The 23,139-nt window shown below is 31.7% G+C and overlaps 4 protein-coding genes across 8 annotated transcripts; 1 reads left to right on the top strand and 3 right to left on the bottom strand.

Moving 5' to 3' along the window:
• Nucleotides 1–316: 316 nt before the first annotated feature.
• On the top strand, nt 317–7,820 carry LOC123903791 (myosin-1-like). 5 transcript variants are annotated; one of them, XM_045953408.1, is made up of 11 exons: nt 317–764; nt 1,557–2,689; nt 3,727–3,828; nt 3,932–4,075; nt 4,165–4,309; nt 4,427–4,454; nt 5,371–5,536; nt 5,686–5,749; nt 5,890–5,903; nt 6,072–6,156; nt 7,530–7,820. In XM_045953408.1, exons 4-11 carry the CDS (start codon nt 4,001–4,003, stop codon nt 7,583–7,585), a joined length of 633 nt encoding a protein of 210 aa, XP_045809364.1. In that variant the 5' UTR covers nt 317–764; nt 1,557–2,689; nt 3,727–3,828; nt 3,932–4,000; the 3' UTR covers nt 7,586–7,820. The 5 variants fall into 5 exon arrangements, with proteins under 5 accessions (XP_045809364.1, XP_045809361.1, XP_045809362.1 ...); XM_045953406.1 differs by having other exon boundaries at nt 324–764; nt 1,557–1,919; XM_045953407.1 differs by having other exon boundaries at nt 327–546; nt 1,557–1,919.
• A 152-nt stretch (nt 7,821–7,972) lies between these two features.
• Nucleotides 7,973–8,974, bottom strand: LOC123903792 (protein MEI2-like 3). The gene is made up of 4 exons (XM_045953410.1): nt 8,894–8,974; nt 8,728–8,799; nt 8,311–8,490; nt 7,973–8,170 (listed from the first exon to the last, which is right to left on the bottom strand). The coding sequence occupies exons 1-4, from the start codon at nt 8,963–8,965 to the stop codon at nt 8,114–8,116; spliced, it is 381 nt and encodes a 126-aa protein (XP_045809366.1). The 5' UTR covers nt 8,966–8,974; the 3' UTR covers nt 7,973–8,113.
• A 120-nt stretch (nt 8,975–9,094) lies between these two features.
• On the bottom strand, nt 9,095–11,107 carry LOC123904306. Its single transcript, XM_045953988.1, has 6 exons — nt 10,825–11,107; nt 10,519–10,750; nt 10,321–10,405; nt 9,839–9,909; nt 9,645–9,794; nt 9,095–9,200 (listed from the first exon to the last, which is right to left on the bottom strand). The coding sequence occupies exons 1-6, from the start codon at nt 11,105–11,107 to the stop codon at nt 9,095–9,097; spliced, it is 927 nt and encodes a 308-aa protein (XP_045809944.1).
• Nucleotides 11,108–12,635: 1,528 nt separating this feature from the next.
• On the bottom strand, nt 12,636–14,845 carry LOC123903790 (7-deoxyloganetic acid glucosyltransferase-like). The gene is made up of 2 exons (XM_045953404.1): nt 14,237–14,845; nt 12,636–13,990 (listed from the first exon to the last, which is right to left on the bottom strand). The coding sequence occupies exons 1-2, from the start codon at nt 14,745–14,747 to the stop codon at nt 13,074–13,076; spliced, it is 1,428 nt and encodes a 475-aa protein (XP_045809360.1). The 5' UTR covers nt 14,748–14,845; the 3' UTR covers nt 12,636–13,073.
• Between the last annotated feature and the right edge of the window lie 8,294 nt (nt 14,846–23,139).

Below are 23,139 nucleotides of genomic sequence, written 5' to 3'. Positions count from 1 at the left end.
TAAATTTCAAAATAGTTTTTTTTTGTTTTTACTAAACAATACATCAAATGTTATCATCACTACAACATGCACTACTACAACATTCAAAAGCTTAAAAGGGAGCAAAATACAATGCAAAAAAAAAAAGCAAAATACATAGGGTAAATAGGTAATTTAATATATAAATGGGTGGGTGAATGAGTTTCGGGTGTGAGTTTGACACTATTCAAACCCACATCCATATATTCGGGTGTCACCTGAACCCAAACTCAAACTTAGTCAACTCAGGTTTCGCCCATTAACTTGGGTTTGAATTCAGATATGTCTGAGTTTTCGTGTAATCCCTAAGTTAAACAAGTTTAAACTAATTTCCTACGTTACTTTCTATAACTAATTTATAACAAACTTTATCATGATTATGAACACTATTTAAAAAAGAAAAGAAAACAAAAGCTGCTTTTTTTTTTCTCTGAATTTCAACTTTCTCGGAAACCAAAAATGCTTTCTTTACCATTGTCGTCGTCGTCTTCTTCTTCTTCTTCTTCTTCTTCTTCTTCATTCTCTCTGGTACATCACCATCATCTTCTTCTTTTGCTCTGTTTGGCTTCATATGTTGTTTTCACAGTTTCATCACTCATCACTGATTCATCATTTGCTTCACTTATCGAGTATTTATTTGATCATTCTCTGAACTTCCTCGATCGAGTTCAATTTCAATCGGAGAATTTAGGTTTTTTGTTGATCAGTGGAAAATCAGTAGAAAATAAGAATATTGATATATTTAAGTAAGATATCTGAACTGAATTTGATTTAAAGTTTTTGTTTTTTGTGGATGATTGAAGTAAAGTAACACATTTTGATTTATTTATTTATTTTTATTTTACTTTTTCAGTAATAGATGATTAGTGAAATTGGAGGATCTGTTTGTTTGTTGTTTTACTTTTGGTTTGAAGTGTTTTGGTGATTTTATCTTTGAATGATGTTTAGGTTTAGTTTCATGTTAGATTAGATCGGTATGGCTTGGTTAATTTGAAGGTGGGATTGTAGCATTAGTCGGTACTTGGGCCGGATACTGAGTTTTTTTTTTTTTTAAAAAAAGACTTGAAGGTGTTGTTGTTTTGGTTAATTTGAATGTGAGATTGATCCCAAGGATTAGTTGGTACTTGGGTCGGATACTGAGTTTTCAGAAAGGAAAAAAAAAAAAAAAAAGAACAAACTTGAAGGTGCTGTTGTTTTGGATTGGTCCCTAAGATTAGGTTTAGTAAGATTAGGTTTAGTGAGAGTGAATGAGGCTTTGTCTTATTGAGATTTTACAGCTTAGGAATAAGGATGAAGTTTGAGTTGCACTTGTCATTGGAAACTTTTAAGGAAGGAACCACACCACTAGATAGTAGAGTCTGTATCTTGAGCTATGGATCTATGGTCCCCTCCATTATGTTTAACTGATTAATTCAGTTGATGGGACCTTGTTAAAAAGTTTGATAGGCCTTTTTGGTGGAAAATGGAATCTCTTTGTTGTTTTTTTTAAAATATCTATGTTTTGTTGGTAATCATTTTTGGTTGTTTTGTTGTGGCAGAGTTATTTAAGGAAAAATGTCTTTGGCATCCAAGACTCTTCCTGTTCTTCATCCTATCAAATCTTTGCCTCCTGGTTTCAAGGTTAATGGTAATCTGACCCGTGATCTAATGGAAAGCCAGGGAGATGCTAAATTGAGAAGTAGTGGTTTGGTTGGATCAAGTAGTCCTGAAAATGATGCTCTGATCGGAGATGTTTCTGAAGAATCTCAAGACCGTGCAGGTGGCACGAGTCTTTTCAATGAAGATCTAGCGTATAGTGGAAAAGCTGTATTATTCGAAGACAGGGCATCTATTGGTGATGAAAACTTGGAATCTGTTCCTCTCCCCTTCCAAACAATTTCAGTGTCCTCTAGGGAATCGAGGTGGAGTGATACAACACCTTGTGTTTCAAATAATGTACTTTTAGCTTCAGATTCAATTAATCTTATCCTGGGTTTGGAAAGTTTTTAAGGTTGAATGCAATATAGTTATTCAGTTGGATATATGTGCTGATTTTCCTGGATGGGTTGATCAAGAATTGAATGCATTTTTTCAAATTTTTTAATTGGAAATTTAAAGCTCAAATTTTAAATTTTGTTTGTGTTTATGTAACTTAATTATAATGTCATTAATTTTTAAATGATTTCTCAAAAATGAACCCCAGTGCTTCAAAACACTCATGACTTACCAGTGTATGTCCTATAGTGCGTGTACATGAAAACTGATCCAGAATTCATGAATGTTAGCTACCAGTAGTAGAGGAACTTTGCATCTTCTTGAAATTTGATGTTAGTTTGATTGAAAGAGATTGTTAATACAGAGGAACTTTGTGTCTAAGATTAAGAAACATCTATAAGATTATAAGAATGCATCAGAATCATATTGGTTGAAACTTGAAAGTTCATATTTTGTAGTTGCCAATTTTGGTTGAGTGTCAGGTTTCGAACATGATAGGAGTCAGTTGAAATTGAAAATACTGCATTTTAGATAAAGGTAGGTCAAAACAAATGAAAGTTGGCATGAGGTTGATCTAGACTTCTATCAGACAACTTATAATCCAGCTGTAAAAATTTCTGGAATTTAACCAGAAACAAGGAAAATATCAGGTTTTTACTGCATAAAGTTCAACTGTTCTGGAGCAGTGCCTTAAAAGGTTGAGTTTTTTTTTTGACTAAATATTGAGTTTTTTTTTTTGACAAAAAGAATGAGTTTTTTTTTTTAACTCTAACAAATCATGTCATTTCATTTATGACAAAGTGCGAAATACAAGATGGAACCTTGAAGTTTGAACTAACACCAATGAGGGATCTAAAATTGTACAGTCGACCCAAACTTTGATATGCTTTCCTTGTCGTGATAGATAGCCTCAACTACTACTTGGAAGTCCAGCTAAAACTGACATTTTGTATCCCAAGTCACGGTCCCACTGGATGGTGAGCGAAAGACCCATGACCTCGCCTTCTTTAACAGACACCTTTGGAGCAAACTAAGTGGTGTAGGCTTTGATGAATCCCCCAGATGCATCTTGAAATCAGAAACCTGTGCTTGAAAACATGCATCCAAGTTATGTTATATTTCAACTTTCCTGGAGGAGGCTTAGTCCAGGGATATGAATTTTTTTTCTTCAATTTCTTTGATATACATTAAGTTGGGAAGCAATTAAGATTGGGAATGGCCATGGTCTTATTTGTCTTCTGCTATCACTTTAGTCCAGTATTGTTTTTGACATATCCTTATGTGGCAGTTTGAAAATTGAAGTTGATTGATTACTCATTTTCGTTTATATTTTTGGTTTTATGAGTCAGTTCTGTCTATCCTTTCTTCGGACTTCTGAGAGTGTTTTGTCTTGATAAAGAGTAACTTATGTCAATTCATAGATTTGCTACTGTTTGTTGCCTGTCACTATTATATTCCCAATCAAAAGCATCTATGCCTTTGTTATTTCTATATTCTTAATTAATGATTTTATTATGTGTGTGAATTTGTTTTACTGAGGAATGCCATGGAATTGTAAGCAATTATACTATTACTTCAATTATAATTTTGTAAAAGATTCAAAACAGGTAATATCATGTTAGCAATTCCAGAAAATAATTTGACGAGCCTGTTTGAGTTATCAATCATTATTTGATTGCCTTAAATTTGGAATTTTTTACGTCTTTCCCTTACTTCTGGTGTTAACTATTTCAGAAACTTTAGTCTTGGTTTCAACTTCCAAATGGGAATTGGGAGCTGGCAAAGATAATAACAACTTCTGGAACAGAATCAGTTATTTCATTGCCTGATGGGAAGGTAAGATAAATAAGTTATGATATTTCTCAAGAGTTGAGAGTGGTGTTCTTCATTTTTAGTTTTGTTAACTGCATAGCCTCACCTTCTCTGGTACTTATTATAGGTTTTAAAAGTGAAACAAGACAGTTTGGTATCAGCAAATCCTGACATTCTTGACGGAGTGGATGACCTCATGCAACTCAGTTATTTGAACGAACCGTCAATTTTATACGATCTACAATATAGATACAATCAAAATATGATTTATGTAAGCTTTTATGTCTCTTCAAATTCTTTCACAATATTTTATCTGATCATAACTCTTAACGTTTATCTGTGTAACTTTGTGCAATTCAGACAAAAGTGGGGCCCGTTTTGGTTGCTATAAATCCTTTCAAGAAAGTTCCTCTGTATGGTAACAATTATATTGAAGCCTACAAGCGTAAAGCAACCGAAAGCCCTCATGTATATGCAATTACAGACAGAGTCATCCGAGAACAAGGTAACTTTTTATTTCCTCATATGAACATATATGGATGCAGCGTTAGAGCTTTAGAGTTAAGACCTCTTCCATTTGTTTTAAGCAAGAACTTACTCTAATTCTTCCTTTGTTTTCCAGATGAAGTAAATCAATCTATAATTATAAGGTCAGTTATTTTTTGTTGAATTCAGTTTTAATGAGTAGCTAGTCATGGCAGATTCCACTAAATTTAATTTCTATAAGATGTTTTAATTAATAATTTATTTTAATTGCAGCCTCTTTAATACTGTATTAATAGTGGTTTCATGTTTACACTTTTACTCCTTTTATTCAAATTGCAAACTATAATTTGTCACAAGTATTGATTTTATTCTTGTCTATACTTGTTTTCTGTAGAATTAATCAAACAATATAATTTTTGAGACCTGTCAGATCTTAGGTTGTTTACATTTCTTTTCTTGAAAATATTTCCAATTAGCAGCAAGCAATTAACTGCTCAATCATTTGATGTTGAAAGAGTGGTTAATGAGTAACCAGTAACACTTGAGTTGTTAATTGTTTTAATTCCATTTTTTATGTTTTAATTTTACTAGAAGTTTCCATATTATACCTCCCATAACCCCAAAGAAAACAATAAAACCTTGTACAGTTAGTAATTGTTCATAAATTGAATTTGATATTTATGACGTTCTCTTTTATTTTCTTTTGACTTTCAAATTTCTAGATGCATACTGATTACTGAGTTTCAATTTTTTTTAAATATACAGATACACTCTTTGTGGTCTGCTGTTAGCTTTAGTTCTTCAGTTTTTATTTTCCATATATTGTCAGTGTTGTTTTAACTTTCTTAGAACGGAGGAGCATTACCGTAATTATTGGATAGAAACAAACATAACTTAGGATAACCTCATTCTTACTTACCTGGTTGACAATGGATATAAAGGCTTCTTCATACTGTATGCAGATTTTGTCACTATTGTGAAACCTGTTCTTGGTTGTTCTTATCCCTGTTTTCCCCTTAGTTGTGTATTGTGTATGAATGAATTGGGGCATATAATAATATTTATCATCTACATATTCAGTGGTGAGAGTGGAGCTGGGAAGACTGTGACAGCAAAGATAGCAATGCAGTACTTGGCTGCTCTTGGAGGTGGAAGTGGAATAGAGTATGAGATACTGAAGACTAATCCAATACTAGAAGCCTTTGGTAATGCAAAAACTTTGAGAAATGACAACTCAAGTCGTTTTGTAAGATTCCCGACTGATTATTAAATCTTGAAATGGCTATTCTTGTGGAGTTCATGTTTTGATGCTCTCTCTATCTATGTTAAAATTGTTATTATATATTCTTCAATACTGGAAGTTCTCATAATTTGATTGAATTGAATGTGTGACAGGGAAAGCTCATTGAGATTAACTTTAGTGAAACTGGAAAAATTTCTGGTGCTAATATTCAAACATGTAGGTTTTCTGCTGTTTAATGGTTGAAACTTTAAACCAATGTGCCTTTTCTCCCTCTAAAAGTTTCCAACTGATTATGATGTTAATTGTTTGTATCTATGTGTTGAATTCATATGATGCTCCTGGCCTGACATCAACAGTTTTGCTTGAAAAGGTAATCATTCATTCTTAGAACAGTGACAATATACCACAGAGCAGTTATTTTATTATGTGTTGAATTCATATGATACTCCTGGCCTGACATCCCTCTAAAGGTTATTTTATTATGTTAATTGTTTGTATCTATGTGTTGAATTACTAATGTTGTTTGGTATCTGGACAGTCTAGAGCAGTTCAATGCAATGAAGGGGAAAGGACATATCATATATTTTATCAGCTATGTGGTGGTGCACCACCATCTCTTCGGGGTAATTACTGGCTTTATACACTATTTCACTTCTGCTAATATTTTGTTGCATATTGTGAATATTTGTTAAGTCCTTTATCTTGTCAATGGTTGTTGGGAAAGCATCTATAGTATTTAGTTTTCTTAGTTGTATAGTTTCCAATAATCAAATTGTAAATTTTGTATATATAATGGATTGTGCTCAGACATTCCTGAAGAAACTTTGTAAATTATTTTCCAATCAAGAGATGGTTACTATAATTTACTAGAAAAAGGTTCTCTCTCTAAGGAAATTGCGAGTTTTTCAACTCTAGTGACCAACTTGTATTCTCATGAAGTCTCTTTGAGGTCCTCAAACTCGGTTCATTTATAACAAGCTTGGAATATGATTTGTATTCCCTAGCTAGAGGGGCAATGTTGGAAAGCAACTTCAATTTGGGGAGAATATAATCTATTAAGTGTTGTATATATTTTGTTTTTATTTGTATTGTTGAAGTTATGAGTTTTAGATAAAAGGTGAAGAATAAGAAGAAATATAATTCTGGTGAAATATGATTTTTATTAATTTGATAGTAACTTGATGCAATAGACTAAACACCATCCCTTATTTATATGGATATTCAAGATTCAAGACTCCTAATCTTAGATACTCCAACATAATATATATCAAAGATATTATGACATTTCATATATTCTAACATCTAGCTATCATATAATAGTTTCTTTATTCATGTAGTTTCCAGTATTATAGATTATTAATCTTGTCCATTAGGGTTCAGTTCAGTTCTGTTATAGATGATCATTATACACAGATCGTATGTGATTAAAAAATAAATTGGAGACAGCTATTAATTTACATGGACTGACAAACATAATACAAGTCAGTGGAATTTTAAATGCATAGTGAAATTTGCACAGCAGCAATCCTTTGTTTGCCTTCTTATCTCTCTCAAATTTCTGCTTAAGCATCAAGTTCAGTTTTTATATAAGTTTTTTGTACAGTTTTCTCAAAATCTCTAATTTTTTAGTTAAGTTTGAAGTTAAATTTTTGATATGGTAATAGAGGACTAAAGTGATAAAACAATGTTTGTTTGTGAGTTGGTATTACGAAAATCAACATATTTATTTGCTGATCAATTTCATGTTCAAATTCTGCAACATATTGCTATTGGTTTTCAGATTATGAGTAAAAAGAAGCACTAATTCATAAACTATCAATACATTAACGAAAGGGAAAGAGGAAGACAAGTTTTACAAGCATTGTGGTGGATTTCCTTTTATACATTTATATCTTTGTGTAGAATGGTGATGTCATTTTTTAATTCAATATTGAATCTGCTAGCTTAATTTACTACGAATGTTTGTATTATCTCATTTTCTTACTTTATATGCTAGGTACCAAGGATAGGATGAGTTGTACAATGGGGGTTTTAAGCTTCACAAGGTTTTGAGGTATTGCAAACTAGGTGTATACATTTTTGTACTCCTCCTTTTAGTTTGCAATACCTCAAAAATTTATACACAAAGACAAATTACCTATTCATAAGGAGGAGTACAAGATCACTTTAAGAAGGAGAAGAGCGACTATCTTAACACTCTCCCCATTGTATAGTGCCACTTTGCCCTCCTTTTCAATTTTTTTTTTATAAACATCAATTCCCAAAACGTTTGAATTTATGGCATAAAACTCTTTGCATGGCAGTTGCTATGGAAACCCTGTTCTGAGTTGCAGAGTTAAAAAACACAACACATTTGAATTTTACAAAACATTGAGATATTTATGGAACACACCAGTCTGCATTTTATTTCTTTATAGTATATCTAATGGAAGATTTAGAGTGAATTTTTGGGGTTAAAACTCGAAATACAAGGAGATGAAGAAAAAAAAACTACAAGCAGGACAACAATATTCTCAATACATCAATGTCTGAATTTTCCTTCAAGCTCTCGACATACCATATATCATCAGAAATTCATAGCTACATCATTTCTGGTTGATGTATGCGAACATTCAAGTTCCTGTATCGAACGCTTTCCTAGACGGTCACAGACAGAGTGGTATAAGCATATATATATATATGAATCATATAAGCAAAACAAAATAAAGCAATGCTCAAATTTATCCAATACAAAAATTATTGAAAGCAGTAAGCATATGATATGAATAAAATAATACCTCTTGGTATTTGCTCTCTGAAAAAAATACTGTCGGGCGAATTTGCATGTCCACAGTATCTGAGTCTTCATTTTTCATCACATATTCCATTATGAGTTCGTCCTTTCCTTGAACTCGAGCATATGCGATGGAAGCAACTTTTTCGTTTTGTAACTTATCCCAATTCTTGCCATTAAATGCCTGCATAAAATTTCATGTACGTGTTTCAGTTAAGCATATACATAATTCATTGTATTTAAGCATATAAATACTTCTCTATAAGAAATTTATCAGATAAATGACAAACTATGCACATAGTTTATAGATAATTATTTACCAGACAAGCTATGCTAATGAAAATTTTAATACAAACAGATAAAAGACAAGAAAAAACTCTGAACTGAAACAAATTGCAAGAAAATTTAGAAAATAAAAAACCTGATAAAAGCTAATGATATTTGAAGGTGAGAGCATATTGATGAAAGCATAACCTACATTTTTCCTTCTATCCTGCAAGAAAAAGAAAAATATTACTAAATAAATCATCCTAGAAAGAGGTACAAAACAAAAATCTAACATTACTAATAATATATACATATCATACTTTTTTGACAAGTGGAAGGTAGATGAAATCAAAAGTCCCTGGTTGAGTGTCATTGATTTCAGATATAAGCATTTCTGAAGTATACCTTAAAAAAATTCACAATAGGCAAAAATCATCAAGAAACTATAAAAATTTTCAAAATGTTTCTACACTGCTATATATCTTTTGAATATACCTAATAACTCATCATTTTCTTACCTCTTAAGGAATGTTCTTGATAATTAACGAACTCCTAGTATCTTCTCCACTAGATATCCTTTGAATATCAATCTGGTAGTTTGGTTGCTCATCCAGTATCAAGAAACTCCTGCCATGACACAAGAATATGCTAAACGAAAGATAATGTGCAAAATTCATTTTTTTTCTTCTTATTTCTAACCTTTCACTTGCATCTAATTGTAGGATTTTGTTAATTAAAAAAATTAAGTTTGTTATAATTAGAGAAGGTAGAATGTGGTAAGCATAATCATATCATCTTTATTAAGGGAAGTGAATATCAATATAAAGTTGACGATATATAATATTGTATTTCTAACATATTTTTCATAATAACATTATTTAAAAATGTTTAATTAATTAATACTGTTGTTATATTTTATAAATAAAATTTAATTCAGGAAATAAATTTGAAAAAAATATTATAAAAATAAAGCTTGTTAAATAAAGCCCAACGCAAAAAACGGCATATAAATCGGACGCTCGTAGCTATCACACTCTCCCTCACTCTCTCTGACCCGCGAGTGGGACTCACTGGAGCATGAACAGTGTATCTTCAACCTCTGGCGGGTCAACCCGTGACCAGAAACGGGTCAAAACTGGGTTGCGCTCCATCACCATTTTCTCCGCGTTTACAGTCCCGTTTCGTGCGATTTTTGGTGCGTTTCGACCAGAATTCAATCTTCTAAAGATTTTAACACAAAATTATCAAGTTTTAAACATCAAAACGTGAGATTTAAAACAAAATTCGCGATTTTGTGAACACCATAAAAGAAGAGGTTTTTCTTTGATTTCTCCCTCTATGATTGTCGAAAAAACATAAAATTTGTGTCATTAAATTTGTAAAATCATGATCCACAAAACTACTTAATGTTTTACTGTAATTTGTTGCATACCAAGTTCGAAATTTTAAAAAATAATAAAACGAAAATGAACTAGAAATGAAGAAAAGATGAAAAATGATAATTTTTAGTTATAAAAATCTGAACTTTGAAGTAGATGGAATGAAAAATTGTTAAAATTCAGTGGGTATTTTTATAATTACATAATTATAACTTGCTAGAGTTGCAACTTTTATATTTTTGATGACATAAATGATAGAAGATTAATTGGATGGTTTAGATTAGTGCCAACTCAAATGGGTAATCCAGCCCAATTTAATGAAATGGGTAGATAAGAATTTGCCTACTAATAATATATACATATCATACTTTTTTGACAAGTGGAAGGTAGATGAAATCAAAAGTCCCTGGTTGAGTGTCATTGATTTCAGATATAAGCATTTCTGAAGTATACCTTAAAAAAATTCACAATAGGCAAAAATCATCAAGAAACTATAAAAATTTTCAAAATGTTTCTACACTGCTATATATCTTTTGAATATACCTAATAACTCATCATTTTCTTACCTCTTAGGAATGTTCTTGATAATTAACGAACTCCTAGTATCTTCTCCACTAGATATCCTTTGAATATCAATCTGGTAGTTTGGTTGCTCATCCAGTATCAAGAAACTCCTGCCAAGATTCTCCACAAGAACAGTAACACCCTTTGCAACAATTTTAGAAATTTGATTTAATGCAATATCTTGCGTATCTACTATGATCCCATTTCCTAGTTTGCATTGCTTTAATTGTATACCTAATAATAAAGAAAAAAATACTTAGATAAGAGTAAATATAAACAATAGAATAATTCAGGAAAAAGAACCGTACCTAATTCAGTTTCAGGAGAGACAACGTAAAGGATTCCAGTGTAAACATCACCATTGTTGGTGTGAAGGTCGACCTCTCTACCAACAATGGTGAGCAAAGTCAAAAGAGTCTCTTGACTGAGAGATGGTGGTGCTTCCTCATTCTTTTTGTGCTTATCAATGAGATCATTGATTTGTTCCATAGCCTTGCTGACTCCAACTATCAACTTTCCAGGTCCTCCATCCATGTTCTTAAACGTACACATAATATCTTCTATCTTTAGCCCTATTTCTTCTTCATCCATGGTAACTTCCATGGAAATCTTTGTTAGCAAGAAAAGTAGAAAACTAAACTTAATGTGATTAGAAAGGTAGATATGTAAAAGTATTCTGCACTAGGCCTAGTCTGTTATATATATAGGAGAATGCAACAGAAACTAACAGAAGAAAACTGTCAAATAACAGAAATAATAACCAACTAACTAACTAATTAACTAACCAAGTGACTAATCGAAACTAACTAACAGGCTAACTATATTACCATTACTAATATGTAGGACTCTGACACACGCACTGACACGACACCAAAACCGACACGTCAACACTGATAATTTAAAAAACATAGGACACCGACACATATTTATTATAATTAAATAAAATAATAATATTATTTATAAAAGATCTTAATTGATTAATTTATTTAGTTAAAAAAAATTCAAAAATGAGATATGATTGTATTTTTAGACCTTTATTTATCCATCTATATTAAATAAGTTAAAAATATTGTAATAAAATTTAATGCCTTTAACTCCCTCATTGATACTTTTCCAAAACCACATCATTGATCAACATTGTCACCACACATGTTCAATGGTGTGTTGAAGCAAAGAAAAAATAAATTGTTTTTGAACACTTGTTTGAATTTCCCGCGCACGTGTTATACGGTGATTATACATTTATCGGACACAAAACCAAATAGTGTCGAAAAAAAGGAAAACATTTTTTTTATGTTGTGAATTCGTTAAAGTCACACCAATAAATAACCTTGATGTGCAAAACAAATAAATTGAACCAACCAAATAGAGCGTGAACGGCAATAAATTACAATCAAAAGATAAAACGGCAAAAAAGAAAAGAGCACAAAATAAGCCCAAAAGCAACAAGGACTAATAGTACGAAAATGAATCAATTCTAAAAGAGCTTGAATATCATCATTGAATTGAATGAGTCGATTGTGGATGTATTTTGTGTTGAGGAAAGTTATGTGGAGATTTTGAATTGCAAGAAGTTCAGCTAGTTTTAGCATTGAGTTTACATGGCCTTGTGCTGGACAAGGAAAGATTAGCACATGTGGTGAAGATTTTTCCATTGGTTTTTCCATTTTTCAAATATCTTAGTTGCTCTATATATAACATGCTAATGCTATTGCATCTAATTTGTGATGATTAATTTTGAGCGGTGTTTAGGTGTATAGGATGAGTCGTGCACTAGTAGTCCTAGAAATGACTGACATATGCTGGTGTCTTTATGCAAACATAAACATCATGGTATATACTATATATAGACAGGGCTAGGACAAGAAATCAAGAATCGAACTCATTCGAAAATAATTTTAGATTCAATTTGATAATTAATTTGTTAAATTTAGTTTATGCGCTAAATAGTTAAACTTGAGCTCAAAATTAAGGTTATGACTTATGAGTTAGATAGTCTAAAAATTAACAAATATTTAGAGGATTCAAACTTCAAAGTATAAAGGAAATTTTTAAATGAACTAAAAATAAACTTTAATTTAGAGGGATTAAAAATATAATTGACCCAATAATCTCTAAGTGAGATCCCGAAATGAAAAAAGCAATATGACATTTCTAAGCTACAAAACTACAATATATACCATGAAATTTAATTAGATCTGGACTACCCCAATTTACCTAAACAAACAAATTGTACACGAATGAAATGTTGACGAATGATGATAAAGATATACAAAAGAAAAGACAATAATCAAATTATTTCATGAGACTACTTTCTCCATCCCCATATTATTAATGGAATCTCATCATCAATACATAATGAATTAGTGTTGTTCCCTCAATAATTTGAGAAGTATGTATTTGAAAAGACCACAAATTTTTTTGGTTATTTATTAGTGATATAAAACCATCATCAAATTTTACACTTCAAATACATACTTCTTTTAGTGATCTTGTTACACACTTATAAAAATATGAGAAGTTTTTAGTAGGAGAATTATAAGGAAAATCCCATATTTTATGGGCTAGTGGACCTTATATATTCAATCAAATCTCGGAAGTTGTTGTAGGAAGAACCATCACAACTCACACTCTTGCATGCCAACTTAGCAATTTCCATAGCTGATTTTAGAAACTCTTCCTTCCTATTCACCATAACATCATTCACCATATTCTCCAAAACCTTCCTATCACAAACATCTTTCATATCCAACCCAATTTTCCAAACCTCACTCACAAACCTACTATTAATTTGTTGATCTGAAAAATAAGGCCAACAAATCATAGGCACACCATAAACCAAACTCTCCAAAGTAGAATTCCAACCACTATGTGTCAAAAAAGCACCAATTGCTTTGTGAGACAACACTTCCTCTTGTGGAACCCACCCCACAATCAACCCTTGTTCCTTACTAGTTCCTTCCTCAAGCTCCTTTAATAGTCCTTTTTCTTGTACCATGTTTGGCCTAATCACCCACAAAAATTGTTTTTTACTATTCAATAAACCATGCCATATCTCAATGATTTCTTCTCCTTTCATTGATGTAATGCTACCAAAGTTAACATATACAACTGATTTCAACGGTTGAGATTCGAGCCATGTCATGCATGTTCTATCCGCTTTGAAGAATGACGATGAAGATGATGATGTTTTTTTTGTGGTATTGAGGTGGTGGTGAAGAGGGCCAAGAGTGTAGATAATGAGTTTGGGGAAGTGGAGACGAATTTGGGAGAGGATTGGAGCTTCTAGATCCTCAAATGTGTTGAGTATCAACGCATTTGCTTTAAGTGATTGTTGGTTTTGAAATACAACATGGTCTAAAGCGATATGCTCGTTTTCTTTGGCTAATCTTTTGAAACTTGGAAGATCTCTACATCGAAGCAAGTTTTCCATACCTGGCATGTTTCTTATTATACGATCCATGTCCTCATCTCCTATAAATTAAACAAGTAGAACACTCATATAACTCATTATTTGCATCTATGAAGCACATACACAAGAAAATAACATAAGTAATCATAAGTTTCAGTGTCATGTTGGTGCCTGATACCACACCAACACCAAAGTGTGTCGGACACCTGAACACACATAACCTGAAAAGTGTTCGTGCTTTGTAGATTTGCATAAAAATTGAAAAAGAAAAAACTCTAAGAGAAGTTTGAGAGTGTGTGTATATATACCTCTAATGGGAAGTTCATTGCATTGAATGAGCTTAGGAACACATAAATAAGCCCATAAGCAACAAGCACTAACAGTACGAAAAGTAATCAATTGTATCCCAAATTCATGAGCCAAATCAATAGCAAGGTCACCAAAGATTCCATCAACAATCAAACAACTTATTTTCTCAGAGACAATAACATCTCTCAAAAGAGGTTTACCATACAAAGTCAATGCCACAACTACATCACCTATCTTTTCTCCAAATCCAGGATGTTTCTCCTCATCATCATGAAAGTCAGAGATAGTCTTGAATTGAAGCTTAGGATAGCATTCCAAAAGATCTTGAATATCATCATTGAATTGAATGAGTCGATTGTGGATGTATTTTGTATTGAGGAAAGTTATATGGAGATTTTGAATTGCAATAAGTTCAGCTAGCTTTAACATTGGGTTTACATGGCCTTGTGCTGGACAAGGAAAGATTAACACATGTGGTGAGGATTTTTGCTTAGGTTGTTCTGTTTCCATTGATTTTTGCTGAGGTTATAACATGCTATTGCATCTAATTTATGTTGTATAATTAATAAAGTAAATTTGTTTGTCCTTTTTTTTTTTGACAGCTAATTTGTTTGTCCTTATTGAACACAAATAGTATCATATATGAGTGGACTAGAAGTTTTGCTAATTCCAAATTCAATGAAAGAGTTACCAACCACTCAACATCGATATTTTCTCTTTAGGCCCCCATGGTTCTTTTTCACCCTCTGCATTTTACTTTTTTGCCCTTCAATAAAAACTTCGGTTTCTACGAATCGAATTTTTTTTGTCTTGAAAACAAAATTCGGTTTCTGTTAACCGAAATTTCCTTGAATTTGAACTAGAAAAAACTTCGGTTTCTGCGAACCGGAGTTTTTATCAAGAGCAAAATTGGAATATTGAGGGGTATAAAAGATACATGGGGCCCGGAGAGAAAATATCCTCAACATCTATCATTTGAGTTTTGGGTTTTGAGTAATGGATAGTATGGTAGGTGGTACATGCTATTCAGTATACAGCATGATTTTCATTTTCATCAAAATGAAATAGTATGCGTCATAGTGATATTTTCTTACAAAGAGAAAAAGGTTATTAATTATTGTTTGGATTTTTAGGTGTGTTGTTTGTATTGAACTAAGAACGATCGCACTAATGAGTTTATACACGATATTTATATCCAAAATCTTAAAATATTAAGTAACCCTATTAAGTACTATATAAGTAAGTTCCATTAATATATATATATATATAGGGGAGAGATCAAATTACACGGTGTAACATTTGAGTAATGTTACACCGTTCAATAACGCTTCAACGAATACAAATTTTATAAAATCTACCGTTGGATTGAACGTTTATATCATATAGATCATTCATGTTAAATTTTATAAAAATTTAAAATCGTTTGATATGTTATTGAGATTGATCAAGCTTAACGGTATTCAATAAAAACACATAAAACGTTAATTTTGATCGGTCTCAATAACATATGAAACGATTTTAGATTTTTGTAAAATTGAACATGGATGATCTATATGATATAAACTTTCAATCCAACGGTGAATTTTGTAAAATTTGTATTTGTTGAAGCGTTATTGAGCAGTGTAACATTACTCAAATGTTACATCGGTGTAATTTGATCCCTCCCCATATATATATATATATATATATATATATATATATATATATATATATATATATATATATATATATATATATATATATATATATATATATAAGTGGAGTGTGCCTCTCCTTAAGGTCTCAGATTCGATTCTCCTGGTATCAAGTTGAGTGGACTAATCTAGTTTCTTCAAAAAACAAAAAAAAAAGTATATAAGTTACTGCGTAAAAAAAAAATATTAGTTACTTGTTGTTTAAATCAAATGTAAGACTTTTGACTCACACTTTATATATTGCTAACATTTTCTCTTTTAAATGTGAGATTTTTTTGATTTTTTTTGTTACCATGATATTGTTAGGAAGTTTCCCTGCCGTTATCGATGATTAATCTTTGTCTGGGAACTTGTGGGACACACAAAGTGAGTTCTCCCCTCCCAACACCAAACCACAGTGAAAATTTCTGAGTTCGAACCCGGATCCCTGTATATATAATACGATGTTCATAGCAATTGAATTATGTTCATGGGAACTTATAATCGTAATACTTACAATGATTAACGAGTCATTTTAGCCTTAAGTGTAATTTTGCCTTATAATAACTAGTGGCCACATGTCCGTTTGTGTGATCCACATTTTCTATTTTGTTAACTTATGTTAAGCTATTGGGGTTAACCTTTATCTATGAAAATAGGTTTTTTTTTTTCTTACAAAATGTTATGAAAATACATAAATTTTATGCATCTTTAAAGAAGATAATAAGCAGAGTAATATGCTTCAAATTTAATTTGGATGGAATTTAAATTCTTTTTTATATTTAAACCTCGTATTAAAATCACTTATAAGTAAGTAACATCAAAGTGTATAAAATGGAAATTTCAAAAAGTTGCTAACTCTCTTTGTCTTGATAAAAGTTTTGGTAAAGGCAATTTTGGGAGTTATAAGGATGCATTAGTGGCTAAAGGTAGATGCGTTAGGGAGTAGAGCTGAAGAGGTTAGAGGTTCGACTCCTACCATTAGCAAAAACTAACAATACTAATTACTAACAATTAACATTGGCCGTTTGACAAAAAAAAATAGTGAATCAACCAACTATCTAAATTTTCTTAATCAATAAGAGAAATGAATCAACCAACTATCTAAATTACTAACAACTAACATCGGCCGTTTGACTAGTTTGATAAAAAAAGAAAGTTTTATTTATTGTTCAAAAGAAGAAGAAAGTTTAACTTATTTTCACAGGCGGCATATGTCTATTATGAAAATTTATGTAAAAAAAAAAAGCATGTTTTATGTTATGATGCATTTGTTAATGAAATTTTTTTGCTGCTAAAAAAAAGAATCTTATGTTATGGTGAGTTTGTTAATAAAAGATATTTGTTGTTAAAAAAAATCAAGAATATTGTTGGTATTATGAAAAGTTCACACCAAAATTTTTTCAATCCTCTTTATACATAGGTATAGAATAGATATATAGGTATAATTTTTTTTTTGACGCGAGATATAGGTATAGATATACTTTTTAATTTAGGGTTAAATATGTTTTTAGTCCCCACATTTTCTCTTATTGTCAAGAAAGATCCCTACTTTCTTTTTATGGTCAAAAAATATCCCACATTTTTTTCCGTCAGCAATTTTGTCCCTGCATAAATTTTTTCCTCAGCAAACGGAAATGCCATACAGACATGCCATTAGGTATATGTGTATTCATTAAATCCACGTGTTAAAAACAAAATATTTATCAAAAACCAATTTTTTGTCCAATCTTTCACAATTTTTTATCCACGTGTTATACTGTTTGTAGTGTTCATGAGAGAAATGACAATGAGAGCAATGGGTTGTTGACGGAGTATGTTGTTAAATCCTTTAATTTTTATGATTGATTTGTGTTGTGAATTCGTCTATAAAATTACATAAATAAAGAATTTGATGTGTGGAGCAATAGAACGACAACCAATAATTAAATGGAATAAACAATAATAATAATAACCGATAAACAAGATAAAGGAGAAGAAAGAACACGATATTTGTTTACCCAGTTCGGTCTAAGAATGACCTAGTCTGGGGAGAGAGCAGCCACTCCGTTCCACTATATCAAAGAGTAATTTTACAAAGAAATTCTCATTTGAGTTAAAAGAATTAATCCTAATTCTACCCAAAACCCGAATCTCTTCCCGTGGCCAAGAGACTCAATTTGATAAGTGTTTCCCAATGTGTAATCAATCCTCTTTGTCCAACCCTAGAGTTATACCAAGAGACAACCCCCATTGTTTCTCTCTAAAACCCTAGCTTTGTGTCGGCGGCAAATCCTAATTGAAAATCCTACATTGTTGCTCTCTTTCTCTCTCAATTTTTCTATGAATAAAGTGATCCCTATTTATAGAAAAATATATGCCAAAAAACTAGTAACAAATTTATTTTAAAATAATATAAATCTAAGTCAGAATACCCTCTAAGAAAAAAAATTTCCCAAAAAAACAGCAAAACAACTCATGCTGTCAAAACGCGCTGCGCCTGGGCGTGAGCTCCCACGCCTGGGCCTGAGAAGGCAGAATTGATCTCAGTTCTGCTCGCCTGGGCGTGAGCAGGCAGAATCTTCCAAAAAAACATGATTTTCTGACTTCTTGTTACCGAGATTTCAAGGCATATCCAACAATTTGTTATGAAATCTCACATCGGTTGCGAGATGGTCTGAATATGTGTTTATAAAGTTGAGACAATTCTCGCTTTATAAACCGATTTTATATGTTGAGTTAGGCTCGATTATAAGAATATTAATAAATTGCCTTCTATTTAGTGTTACAATCTATTTTAATTAGTTTTGCGTATCCTCATCCGATTTTACATTCTCCTTTTTTTTTTTGAGTTTACATTTCTATAGAGTTAGAAATGAACCGAGTCGAACTCATATTACTTCTACTCGATAAAACTTAGTTCAACCCAAAATTTGATTCTAGTTCAATATGAAATTTTTTATTGCTCTAACAAAAGTAGTCTAACAAAAGTAGTTCAAGTTTAGAAACTATTCAGCTCAATTGTTTTAGATCTTTAACCTATTATTATTATTAAAAAAGATAAATATTTAACTACTCAGCACCGGATCCGTGCATCAAGAATATAAGAGAGTAGTTAAAAAAGATAATCTTGATATAGGCTTAAGAATATAAGAGAGTGATGTGATGCACTTGGGTTGAGATAATTCATATAGTAAAGGCACTTGGGAGAAAGGGAAAATTTGAAAGCATTACTCCTATCTAGACTAGACTATGTCATTCTTTAGGGCAAAGGTACAGCTGGCATGTGATGATGATACACAATAGTCTCCAGTGACGGATCCAGGAATTTCAATAAGTGGGGTCAAAGTCATTTCTAGTATATATATTTATAAAATATATACACTTTATACGACCTTAATTATAAGCAAATGTGGGTAAAATTTGATGTATTTGATTCTATTTATTGACTAACTTATAGCGGATAACTCGATTATACACTCTTTACGACCTTAATTATACACTCTCATTACTTATAATTAAAATGTTAGATCTCTATTCCGTAAAAAAAAAATAGTAGATAGTTGATGAACTAACTCATAGTGGATAACTCAAAATTAATAATCAGTTGGTTGATTGAATTTGTAATGTTTCATATAAAACAGCATAAAAAAATATTTGATAGTATTTAATATTTTTTCAATTAAAATGTAATAAGTAAAATTGAACTAAAAATTAGAAAGAAAAGTATAAGTTTTAAGTTTTTTATTTACGGTTATAAGTTTTAATTAATCTATTAATTAAAGTAACCAAATTAAAAAAAAAAAATTATTAAATGAAAGCTATAACTTCATTCACCTGCCAATAGATATAATACTAATTTACGTATGATTCATATTAAAAAAGAATTAGGTACAGCAAATACATATAAATATAAAATATTTGTACAAATGTGTGCCTTTTGACAGATTTATGTGGAGAGTGGGGACATCAGTGTATATATAGTGGGGTCATTGCATGAAATTATGACCTTATTGGTTCAGAAAAAAATAGTAGAAGTGGGGTCAGCTGACCCCAATTGAAGCTACATAGATCTGTCCCTAATAGTCTCCCAACCTAGGGGTGTACGTGGGCCGGATTGGGTTGGGTTTGGCTAAAACCAAAACCCAAACCACATATGGTACTCCGGGTTGGGTTTAGTAAAATAACCACCCGTTATAACATTGGGTCGGGTTGGGCAAATTCACTAATTCCGGGTTGGATTGGGTTGGGTCGTGGGTTACCCAAATTATTTTTCTATTTTCTATTTTTTTATATTAAATATCTAAATGTTGAATCATCATATTTTTTCATAAAAAATAACTCAATCAATGTATTTTCTTGAAAAATAGGCCAACTTTTTTCACTATAAAAAATAATCACCCATTTTTTTGTGTAAATCTACTAATTTACGGGTTGGATAGCGTGTTATCTAAATGATGTTTTTGCTTTTTTTAATATAAAATGACTAAACCATGAATCGCTATATTTGTTCATGAAAATTATTCAATTTTTTTAAATTTTAAAAAAATAATGCGAAAAATTATCATATTTGTTCATAAAAATTATTCAATCTTTTTTATTTTCGTAAAAAATAGTACAACTCATTTTCAATATAAAAATATTTAATAATCAAATGAAAAAATCTTTAGTATTTTCATAAAAAAATTTCAAGAAACATAGCACTAGTGGGTTAGTGGGTTTTTTGGGTTGGGTCCGGTTTTACCCGAAACCCAATTTTTTTAATGGGTTTTTCATTTTTGAAATCCATATTCACCCACTTACCCGACCCAACCCACTTTTTTGGGTTGGATTGGGTGGGTTTGACCGGGTCGACCGGATTTGCCCAACCCATGTACACCCCTATCCCAACCAACGGACAAAGTGTAGCTCTCCCAACCAGCTGGCCATAGGAACATTACATTTGACCTCCAATAGGCTGTTAGTGCCAGTTATCTACAAATTTGATTTTTCTCCTCTTAAAAATTTAATATCATTAATATGCCCACAACAAAAATATTATTAAAAATGGTGGGTTATTACCACTAAAATATTGTCATACCTCTAATATGCATCAGATCTGTTAGAAATGTTGCTTATACCGGAGTATGTTGTTAAATCCTTTAATTTTTATGTTTGATTTGTGTTGTGAATTCGTCTATAAAATCACACAAATAAAGAACTTGATGTGTGGAGCAATAGAACGACAACCAATAATTAAATGGAATAAGCAATAATAATAATAACCGATAAACAAGATAAAGGAGAAGAAAAAACACGATATTTGTTTACCCAGTTCGGTCCAAGAATGACCTAATCTGGGGGAGAGAGCAGCCACTCCATTCCACTATATCAAAGAGTAATTTTACAAAGAAATTCTCATTTGAGTTAAAAGAATTAATCCTAATTCTACCCAAAACCCGAATCTCTTCCCGTGGCCAGGAGACTCAATTTGATAAGTGTTTCCCAATGTGTAATTAATCCCCTTTGCCCAACCCTAGAGTTATACCAAGAGACAACCCCCATTGTTTCTCTCTAAAACCCTAGCTTTGTGTCGGCGGCAAATCCTAATTGAAAATCCTACATTGTTGCTCTCTTTCTCTCTCAATATTTCTATGAATAATGTGATCCCTATTTATAGAAAAATATATGCCAAAAAACTAGTAACAAATCTATTTTAAAATAATATAAATCCAAGTCAGAATACCCTCTAAGAAAAAAAAATTCCCACAAAAACAGCAAAACAACTCATGCTGTCAAAACGTGCTGCGCCTGGGCGTGAGCTCCCACGCCTGGGCGTGAGAAGGCAGAATTGATCTCAGTTCTGCTCGCCTGGGCGCCAGCTCCCACGCATGGGCGTGAGCAGGCAAAATCTTCCAAAAAAACATGATTTTCTGACTTCTTGTTACCGATATTTCAAGGCATATCCAACAATTTGTTATGAAATCTCACATCGGTTGCGAGATGGTCTGAATATGTGTTTATAAAGTTGAGACAATTCTCGCTTTATAAATCGATTTTATATGTTAAGTTAGGCTCAATTATAAGAATATTAATAAATTGCCTTCTATTTAGTGTTACAATCTATTTTAATTAGTTTTGCGTATCCTCATCCGATTTTACATTCTCCTTTTTTTTCTTTTTTTTTTGAGTTTACATTTCTATAGAGTTAGAAATGAACCGAGTCGAACTCATATTACTTCTACTCGATAAAACTTTGTTCAACCCAAAATTCGATTCTAGTTCAATATGAAATTTTTTATTGCTCTAACAAAAGTAGTCTAACAAAAGTAGTTCAAGTTTAGAAACTATTCAGCTCAATTGTTTTAGATCTTTAACCTATTATTATTATTAAAAAAGATAAATATTTAACTACTCAGCACCGGATCCGTGCATCAAGAATATAAGAGAGTAGTTAAAAAAGATAATCTTGATATATGCTTAAGAATATAAGAGAGTGATGTGATGCACTTGGGTTGAGATAATTCATATAGTAAAGGCACTTGGGAGAAAGGGAAAATTTGAAAGCATTACTCCTACCTAGACTAGACTATGTCATTCTTTAGGGCAAAGGTACAGCTGACATGTGATGATGATACACAATAGTCTCCCAACCAACGGACAAAGTGTAGCTCTCCCAACCAGCTGGCCATAGGAACATTGCATTTGACCTCCAATAGGCTGTTAGTGCCAGTTATCTACAAATTTGATTTTTCTCCTCTTAAAAATTTAATATCATTAATATGCCCACAACTAAAATATTATTAAAAATGGTGGGTTATTACCACTAAAATATTGTCATACCTCTAATATGCATCAGATCTGTTAGAAATGTTGCTTATACCGGAGTATGTTGTTAAATCCTTTAATTTTTATGTTTGATTTGTGTTGTGAATTCGTCTATAAAATCACACAAATAAAGAACTTGATGTGTGGAGCAATAGAACGACAACCAATAATTAAATGGAATAAGCAATAATAATAATAACCGATAAACAAGATAAAGGAGAAGAAAAAACACGATATTTGTTTACCCAGTTCGGTCCAAGAATGACCTAGTCTGGGGGAGAGAGCAGCCACTCCATTCCACTATATCAAAGAGTAATTTTACAAAGAAATTCTCATTTGAGTTAAAAGAATTAATCCTAATTCTACCCAAAACCCGAATCTCTTCCCGTGGCCAAGAGACTCAATTTGATAAGTGTTTCCCAATGTGTAATCAATCCCCTTTG

The sequence above is a fragment of the Trifolium pratense genome, linkage group LG2 (assembly GCF_020283565.1).
Source record: "Trifolium pratense cultivar HEN17-A07 linkage group LG2, ARS_RC_1.1, whole genome shotgun sequence".
NCBI lineage: Eukaryota > Viridiplantae > Streptophyta > Magnoliopsida > Fabales > Fabaceae > Trifolium > Trifolium pratense.
The sequence above is the reverse complement of the archived record's forward strand: the minus strand, read 5'-3'. Positions and strand labels throughout refer to the sequence as shown.